Here is a 10,544-nt window from a genome sequence, read left to right as displayed (position 1 = left end):
AAACACATTATCCTGACGTATAATTTTTAAGCAAGCGGTAAATATTTGGGGGGGGGGGGCAAAACACGTACATACAGGATCAGCTTTTACAGTGTAAGTCAACAGACTAAAAGAATATGTGCGATTATGTGTGATTAAACACAAACAAAAATTTACAGTTTTAATAAAAATTACTAAAAATATTTAGTTTGACTACGATGTTAAGTTTACATCATAATACGTGCAATTGTTTGTGAAATGTAAGGGTGGGGGTAAGTGCCCCCCTCTTGCCTCTTCCTGCGGACACCCATGAATAACACCGTCTGGTGCAACATTTTTACGAACATTATCAGAAAAAAAAAACAATCATCAATGTACAACAAGAAAGATGAAACTATGAATTCCAGAAGCAAATCACCTATAATATGATTAATGACGTATATAACACTCAACAACCTGACAGCACCGATCTTCTAGACACATCACGAACGAATTTATTATCCCTTAATAGTTTATACTCAACAGAACATAATACCTAAGCTTGTATCGCTAAACAGCTTTTATATCTTCACGAGAGACGATAGGAGCAGAAGTACATTCTTCAGCGGTAACCCTGTTGAAGCTCTTATTTTTATTTTAAGTCCTTGCTTTTGTTTACCAAAGTAGTATTTTACGAGCTCAGTACCTGTCACACTACATCTTTCTTTCTTTGATAGACGAACCATTACAAAAGGCTTCGATTGTAGACTGTTTCGCTAGTTTTGTTCACAAACAACATGATGCTCCTTAGAACTTCCACGTTTTAAATACTGGCTGACCAGAGAGAAATAATTCTAAATATATCTACATATATGTAAATAAATAAACGTAAATATCAGTTTAAATAATTCTCTCTTTGTATAAATGTTTAAGTCTTTTCCTTGTATATTTTAAAATACGTTCAAATGCCCACAATCTCTTGCAAAACAATAATACCAAATTAGTAAATATGAGAGTTTGTTTGCTTCTTGAATTTCGCGCAAAGCTACTCAAGGGTTAGCTGCGATAGCCCCCCCCCCCAATTTTGAAAAGAAAGAATAGAGGGAGGGCAACTATCCACCAGCAACTCTTGGGATACCCTAATCGAACAGTGAGGTTTGACTGTCATGGCCCCAAAACGCGGAGCGCGATTTTTATTTTTGCCGGTAACGGGGTGCGAACCACAGCTCTAAGGACACAGGTATGCGAAAGTCCTTTTCCTTGCATATTTCACAAACATGTTTGTGTATAACTAAGAAATATTATTTGCAAAAATAATACAATAAACAAGAAATTCTGTCTAACGTTCACTGACGATGAATAGTTTTAACAAATAAAGACAGGATAAATCACATAAACACACAATTTAACATAGATATATACATCCACCAAAGCTGTACTTATTTTTCTGAAGGCAACGAAAGATATACAGCCTAAATTTACTGAAATCAGAAGCGGGAAGCGATTCATTTGTGCAGGTACACATGCGACGCATATAAATCAAAAACAATAACACCACAATGCTTATTAAGTTTTTTAATAGTTTCCACTTTCGTGCAGTGATCTTTCAAGAAGGCCTTGTCAATATTTAACGATATTTAAGATGTATAGAACGTATTCAAATATACGTATTCTATTTCTTTTACAATGCCCCTGTATAGTATCTGGAGCTCTAGGGACGAGTTTTCCTTTTGTGCGAATGAGATATAATACCAAACAACAAAACAAAAGATTTATAAATGGGGATAGTTAGAAATAAAAGTACATAACAGCGGTTTGTCATCCTGAAACAAAGGCTGAATAAGATTTAAAAAAAACTACATCATTATAGAACTGTTTTGTCTAAATTCTACACTTTTGTGAGTTTTGAATATTATATAATTTTGAGAAAGGAGGGCGGAGTACTGTGACGATAACCATTTAATGGGCTACTTATAGAAAGTAATTTCACAAAGTTTCCTTTATAGGTCATTCAACGCACTAGGTTGATATAGAAAAATCAATATAAAGGAAACTAATTACACATTCATAGTGTTTCTATACTGTAGTTTGTTATAAAACAGTTGTTAGACTTGGGTTAAGCTATGGATTAGACTTCTGGATATAGCAAGACCATGAGCACTGTCGAATTAGCATGACTGGGTGTGTGGTTATGGACAGATTGTTTATTTTTTGTTGTTGTTTTAAATCGGACACGTAAGGATTAGAATAAATTAATATGCGCGCTTTTAAAATACACTGTATTAATATATATATATATATATACTGCTTAGTTAATGAACAAAAACAAACTGTAATGTCGCTTATTCATCTGTTTGATAGATAAAGTGAGCAATATACAATGGTATCTTTATCTAGAATAGGTCATATAATTAGTTTAGTTTGATAACAAGAGCTCGGCTGGTACAATGTACTGGATCAAGTGAGTAATATACAATATTGTAACTTATCTCCTACCTACAAGGATTTGATTTCAGAATTTTGGCGCAAAGCTACAGAAAGAGCTAAATGCGCATCATCGTTCCTAATTTCGAACTGATACACCAGAGTATCTTTAAGAATCTCCTATCGCCTTCTCTCCTCCCGATCTTTCTCTTTTGAACCCACCTGTCGCGCCTTGATTTATATATATATATATATATATATACATACCAGTTTAACACAGCTAGTTATCTACTACATCGTTGTATTGCTGTTTTTACTGGCATGGGCGCAGAAGCCAATTTACATGTGTGCCAAAAAAAACTAAAAATCTCACCTCACGTATGAGAGTTATTTTAGATATCTTACATTCTCGACTCAAAAAACATTACTTAACCAGACGTAGAGAATTACGGTGCATGTGTGAATGTGACAGTTGAACGCGGTATTGCGTCGGAAAGTCACGTGATTTCTCTTTGGCGCCGAAGGAAGAGATGACACCAAATTTTGAACGCTGTGTACAGGTCGAATCGAAAAACGAGGCCTTCTTTTAATGAATGTAGTAAGTCTCAAATATCCGAAACATTCAAATTAGCTCTACACTTTACACAAATACTGAATGTTTTTGTAAATATTTCACTGTTTACCAATACATGTCTCAATCTAAATTTCTATAATTTTGTTTTGGAAAGGTTGCGTCGCACCCTTTCCTTCATGTTAGTTACCGTGACTAATATTCGAGCTTTAAAACTTTCCGAGCATATTTTCTCAGTGCCCACTCCCTAAAAAATTATCTTCCTGAATTCATTATATTGTTTTCCTTCACATAAGCTCTTGTTTGTCACCCCATCTCACTCGAAGTCGCTGGTTAAAACCCTTCCATCACGACTAATCGCGCTTATTTTTTTAAAGTTAATTAACATATGTAAATGTTTCGTTAATACCATAATTATTTTACTCACAAATACTTTCATATAAAACATTTTAAAAACACTCGATTGAAGTGCAGTCTCGAGCCATATATTAACTGTGTGACGACTAAAACTCCAATGTATTTCATATTATACCATAACTTTTGCCATATTCATACAAACTGTCCAAAACGTTTCTTCCAGTATTGTAATAATTACAGTTAAAATTTGCCAAAATCATATTTAGGGTTTTTATGTAATGAATTTTTTCGATTTCATAAGTTCATTAGATATTTCTCGTGTCATTTTAAAGCATATTTTCGGTTGGAATACTTTGTAACGATTCTAAAAAAATAATTAACTAATAATTAGAATTTTAAATATATGTGTGTAGTAAACATTCAGTATTTTTTCGTCTATTTTTAGTCAGGTGTTTTTACATGATACTCTATCATTAATTAAACCTCTCAGTAGTTTTTCAAAATTAGTAATGCATACCGGAGGAATTTAGACATTTTATCAATAAAGTTAGGAAAAAAAAACAACCTTTACTCTCTACATAACAATAATAAAAACATTTCATCAGGGCTATTAGTACAAGAATTGGTGTTGTTTAAACTATATATTTAACTAAACTTGTGTCCCTAGCAAACAATTTTTGAATTTATGGTCGAAATTAATCATTTAATCAAAACCTCGATATTTCAGACAAACTTTGAGGCTTTTTGAAAATCTTCCATATGTTAATCAAATTTGTATTATTAAGATACATATTTTTTTGTAATTTTTGGTTAATCCCCAACATTTAACGTGATGGTAATATGTTGTATGTGAAACTACAAAATGGAAGATCTTAATTAGAAGCGAGAAAATATCCAGACTGTCATAGTGTTTCATTATTTATTTACTCTGTAAAAGAAAAAAAATGTAAGGGCTAGCTTATTCTACACACTGATTGAATAAAGTGTATTCTATAAATAGTGTCATATTTGTTGGATCTCCTTCAAATCCATCTAGACACACCGTCTCCTTGGGGGTTTATTTTCGCCATTTGCCAAAAAGTTAACTTCGAGTTTAGGATTAAAAATATCCTAAAAAAATAGCTTGTATTCTCTCCCAAACAAATAGAGTTTCACGCGAGCGGATTCCATTATGCTTAAAACAATAGACATTTAGATACATTTAACCACACAGTTATGAATACGATAAAAATGTATCGAAATTCATTACGATGTTCAAAAATTTCGAAAGGTAATTCTGACACGCGGTATACGACTATTTCTAACATGTTGTTTGTCGTTGAGCAGAAACTACAAACAACTGGAGCCAAATTTCATCTTTAAATCAGACAGTTCAAGATACACTGACTTGTTAATACTGTTGTAGAACGAAGTGTTATAAATATACAGAATCGACTTTACGTACCTTCAACTTCTTCAGATAACCGGTCTTCTTCACATCAGGTGGAGTTTTCCAATCCTCACTGTGCGTGAAGAGTCCTCTGGTGGTTAATTCTTTCCGCTTTAGCGACATGTTCGAGCGTGGATACTACCACTCCAGTCTTTTCTATTTACATTTCCATAGAAACGCCAAAGACTATAGACTTGAAAAGCCACATTGGTTTCACCTACGCGTACTTTGTACAATTAACGCTGGCAAGAACGTAAAGTCGAACGTGGTTTCTTCAAACGCTTTGAAGTATTATGCTCTTGACAGCGTCTTTGAGCCGTTCCAACTAAATAACGTAAGATAAAAAACGAAGAAAATAGTTTTGACTTCAACGTTCTAAAATAAAAACGTATATGTTATTCTGCTTCAAACCAATACGAGCACAATTATTTACAAACGTGTTTGAACATAAAATTAGATTAGGTAATCTCTTTTCAGCCTAATAAATTAATTACTTGTGACATAGAACATGTTGTTCCTAACCGTATCGCAGGAGCCCGTATTTATAATACATAAAAAGGTAGTTTGTGACGTCACTTAAAAGTAGGACGTATATCATAAATTTATGTAGAAACAACCTAACGGTGTTAAGTTTGGCTCCCATAGATTTGTAAATCAGAGAGCGATTTCGTAAGCTGAACCCTAAACACACATTTCTCTTTATAATTAAAAACATAATAAGATAAACACTCTAAAAGTATTGTTGGTACTTCATTGAAATTAGAAGTAGCTATTTTATCATACAAAATATTAAATCTGAACATGAAACTACGATGCTCAACTTCGCGTATGTTGTGAAAAAAATGTGCTATAGTGTTTGTAGAAGCGAGTTTCATATTATATTCAGATTATGTCGCCCAAATCGGTCGTTTTTAATAATTATACACTCAATCCAGGATTAGTTTAAAGTAAGAAGGGAAGGTCGTGAACAAATGTCGAGTATTTTCTTGCTATCAATCTAGGGGAAAGGTAGGGGGCATGTAATGTTTGTAATTTTTTTTATCACAAAGTTTAGTCCTATTGGTATCCAATAAACTTAGTCAACATTTCGGTCAAATTATCTTGCTTAGTAATAATGCTATTCGTCTTCAACCAGCTATTAAAGTAAATAGGTCGAGTTTTAATAGTTTAAATATACCACATATTTTGTTGAAAACTTTGTGTTTATTAATTCAGAAGTACTCGCAAAAATTTTTAACATGTGCGTACACCGTTCTTTCGGAACACACACACACAAAGTGCTACAGCTAACAATTTTCATCATTACTGTAATTCCAAAGACCGAGTATAATTTTTTCTATATTCTAGTAATGTTTTAGATACAAATAAGCTTACACTAACATATAATTATTGTTTTAATCCTTTGTCATTCTCTATATTCACGAGATTTTGGATTCTTTAGGCTGATGAAAAATTCTGAAACATATAATTATCATTACACTTATTACAAAAAAATGGAAAAAAAATCCCTTTACGACTCGAATTTTGAACACAGCCTTACGGCTTGACAAATATAATTTCAACTCCGTTCTGAAAACACTTCCCGTTGATGGGATTGGTTATTACTACGAGATAAAACTTCAATCTTCTGAATACGGTGCAGTAGCAATTATTGTGATTACTATTCTAAACATATACGTGTGAGAATTGTAGTTTACAAGACTTTATAATACTACGAATAAAGTTACGTAACGGACTTTTTCTGTAAAAACAAGAAATACGATTACAAAAAGCTAGAGACTCGTTAAAACAACAAGTCATATTTTATGGATACCTACAATATTTTAAGTTTTATTCATCCTCGATCCTATAAATGTATGCTATTACCACCATACTATTATTAAGTAGTTTGGAAATGCATTAAACTACGCGACTAGTCACGCCTGAGTTGAACTGTTTCACACACAGCTAAAAACTGGTTTCTTCAAACCTAGGTAAGTAGGCTACGTGTAACACTCGTGACATAAAAAAGTATAATATAAAAAAAGGATGAATAAATAAATAAGGAACGAAAAGGGTTTGTAGGAGAACTCCGGATTATCGAACATAAACTCACGCCAGTTATGAGCTACTTTGAGTTTGATTCGGTATGGATTTGTTTTAATTTTAAAGCGTATATTTTTGACTAGCAGTACAAGTTAGTATTACAAGTATAACGTCCAACATTTAGATTTGAAAACGAAAACTTAATGTATTATACCTAATTCTTCCGAAATTTATATATCCGAATTAATAAATATAAATTGCAATAGTATTACCATTAGAATATTTCTCGTGTAACTCGTCTAAACATGAGATTGTCAGAACAAAATGAAAAATTGAAGGTGGATATAAAACTTTACCTGTTTACACATTTATCATTTTAAAATGCAAGTTCTAACACATCAAAATAGAACTTAGAAGTGGTCAGAGAGGACTTGGGTTATCTGTTTTGATAAACGTGTTAAGCTAGCACTTAGTTATATTTTGAGTATGACTGAGAACGTCATATTCAAACCTCTCTATATAATCGTTTGGTTATAACACTAACAGCTAAAATATGATTAATAAAAACAGGCAAGTGGTGAAGAGTTGGCATTTTTAATGCTACCGACAGTAAACGATACCAATCCACTGGTATTACTAGTACTATTAAGTAACCACCCATGCAGTAAAATAACGTGACCAACCCACGTTTTCACTCTTTTTCACTTTCAGAATTAAGTTTTATCGATATGTCATACTAATTATCTGTTCAAACGTTTTTAAGTTACTCTTAACATTTCAAAGAAAGAATAACATAAAGAAAAATACGAAAGGCGTTTTTAATTACAATTTAAGAAAGCAAAAATAAAAACATACTTGAGCGCACATCCCACACGAGGTACAATCTCCACACCTCCCAGCACGACCCTGTCCTTGATATGTGTGATCAAAATTGTTTATTAGTGCTTTTCTACTAAGAGACGATAGAGGGCAGTAAAGTCAAATTTATAAAAACTAGAAAATTGAGTAATAAATAGAATTATAGCACAGTTTATTATAGTATAAATTCCCGATGGCTTTTCCAGCCAAAACAAAAGAAATTACAAAAATAACCACTTGTACAACCTTCAAACAGGAAACAAACCCCAAAACAATTGATCTTTAAATGTATAGCATGTTGAAATATCTAAAAGTTTACTTCTTATTTGAACAGTTTTAATAAAACACTAAATTTTAAATATATTGAAAGATATATGAAGATATCCTAGCAGAAATATTTAAAAATATTTTTTTGTGTAAGAAATATGTTAATAAGTGTTAAAAATAGCAGAAGAAAAAACGTTTATAAATTTTTTTGTATACGCTTATTGCGCCATCTTTTGGCATATAAACTACGCTTGATTTGTGAAATACAGCTATGCAATATGGTATGCTTTTACCAAATTACAATACATTTTCTTTATAAGAAAATTTACATTTTATGTTCTGCTGCCAATGGTATTAAGACAAGTAAATCACTGGTCACAGATTGAATAATGTAATATCATACAACATGGCTACTTTTACTTAGTAATTTCCAGAACTTTAGAAGTGCAAATGTATTATTTATTTACATATCTAAAAAACAGTTCTTCAGATTAATAACTAAATGGGCAAGTGTGATTCAAAACACGTTATCATTCGATAGCGTTTTCTGAAATAACTGTCCCCCCCCCCCAGTGCATTATTGGTAATCCTTATGCTAAAATAAACAATCTAAACAAATTTATGTTTCTAAAAACGTTCTTTACTATGGGAACAAATGATACCAACAAGCAAACTTGTGATTTTTATGCCTATATGTAACATCAGAGAAAAGATGGAAATAATCCTAGAAAGAACTCTTAAAACTCTCTGGTCAATTTTAACTATTGATTTAGAATCGCCTCATGGTCTTTTTTATTGTTGTAATGTGTTTTACCGTTGGGCGGACTCTTTTGTAATATTTCACATAAGCAGTGCCAACTCCAGCCCACGTAAGATAACGAATTATTTCTTCAATAACATTTGTTACAGGATACGTTCACTTTGAAACAAGTTAGAGGCCTAAGTTCTCAAAAAAAGTTTGAACAGATATTTTGAGACTAATGATATGCCTAGTTCACAAATAAACTTACTTACAGAATTTCTTTGATAATCGACCAAGTAAAAGCGAATAGACGTGATAATTCTCGCGACTGAACTGAACTGAATCTGTCATTGAATACACAATAACTTAACTTCTCATTCACTACGCATTCATTTGCTCGTATATATATATATATATATATATCGCACTAGCATTCTACTTACTACACGAATTAACCAGATCATAACATTACGAGCCCTATAGCAAACGCCTAAATTAAAAATAAAGCTTAAAAAGTTATTAATCGCAACTTTCCTGTCCGAATAAACAAAACTAGTACATTCTCTGTAAAGCTATTTATATATGCTAGATTCTAGTGTTGAACAAAAGACCTCTTGTGGAATGATTTGTGGAGGTTAAAGATAGATCTGAAATGCTATTATTACACGCCTCTGATTTTGAATTCGGAATGTGGTCAAAAACATAAGCAGTTGATGTGATTTCTATCACACATTTTAGGCTTACTTATTTCTAATGATTTGCCAAATTCTGGCGTTTAAACCGTAACTTTTAATAGTATATTATAAGTAACAATGTTCTGTGATCACTCACTATAATTATTCTATCGTAAGTTATCTTCCCAATTTTTACTTTAGTAAATATACACTCTCTCTTTTATTTTGTCTTGCACGTAAAACTCATACTTGTGAAACATAAAGTACTCTAATTCAGCTAAGTTATATTGGTAACCTAGCGTGGAAGATTCACTATTGGATCTTAACGTCACACAATGTGTAGACAGTGATCACGCACGTACGCAGGAGGGGTTTCGTCGAACTCTCAATTTGTGTACACAAACCGAAAAAAAGATTGCGTGGTATTTCTCATAATCGTTTTGACACTACTATCAACACTGAAAATTATGTAAGTTATTTATGGAAAAGCACCCCAGAAGAATGGAGCATGCTAACGTTTTATTTCAGTAGTGCATATATATATGTATATGATAGTCAAAGCTTGAAATATCTAATATACTATTGTTCTACAGAGTTGTTTCTATTAGTAATATAATTTAACAATTAATAACTACTCTGCATTGAGATAGTACAGTACTTTAACATAATAGAATATACATATTTATGCTAATTTAAGTCTCGCTCCCCCATGCAGTGTTACAACAGAACGATGATTTGTTGACTTTTCATTGGCCTGTGCGCAGAATGTTTGAAAGGGGTTTTCAATTTGTAAGATTAAAAGCCAACACATCTTGTGTAAAGCACAATCAGCATGCAAAGCATGATAATGCTACAAAAATCTGGGGACATGCCTCCCAAAAAATTTGTAAGAAAATGGGTACTATGAGATTAAATCTGGAAGCAATTTTGCATGAAATATAACTTAAACAATTGTATGGCTGTTCACATAAAATCCACAAACATCCTGGTGATGAAATGCTCTTTACAAATAATCACTTGAGAAGGAAATCATCTTATATTATATATGACATAAAATAACTTCTATTATGACACAAGAACCAAGAGCAGTAAAAAACAAAAAACACTATGATCCTGAATTTACAAGGTAAATAGATGGAAGAGGTTAGGTGGTATATTACGTACAAAAACTCTAGCCAGACCTTAGAAACTATATGTTGGACATACATGACTGTTCAGTTTAAGTTATTATTCAGTTTA

General features: G+C 32.2%; 1 protein-coding gene across 1 annotated transcript in view; it reads right to left on the bottom strand.

Annotated features, from left to right (window-relative positions):
* The window catches only part of LOC111085425 (insulin receptor substrate 1-like), a 70,983-nt gene extending 63,316 nt beyond the window's left edge, over positions 1 to 7,667 (bottom strand). Inside the window, exons 1-2 of the mRNA XM_022383900.1 lie at positions 7,620 to 7,667; positions 4,755 to 5,064 (exon numbers count right to left, since the gene is read on the bottom strand). Of these exons, the coding sequence (XP_022239608.1) occupies positions 4,755 to 4,862 (108 nt within the window). The 5' untranslated portion in view covers positions 4,863 to 5,064; positions 7,620 to 7,667. The remainder of the gene's footprint in view (positions 1 to 4,754; positions 5,065 to 7,619) is intronic.
* Positions 7,668 to 10,544: the final 2,877 nt, after the last annotated feature.

Source organism: Limulus polyphemus, unplaced genomic scaffold (assembly GCF_000517525.1).
Source record: "Limulus polyphemus unplaced genomic scaffold, Limulus_polyphemus-2.1.2 Scaffold382, whole genome shotgun sequence".
In the NCBI taxonomy this organism is placed as follows: Eukaryota; Metazoa; Arthropoda; class Merostomata; order Xiphosura; family Limulidae; genus Limulus; species Limulus polyphemus.
Note: the sequence above shows the minus strand (reverse complement) of the source record. Positions and strands in the feature narration are given on the sequence as shown.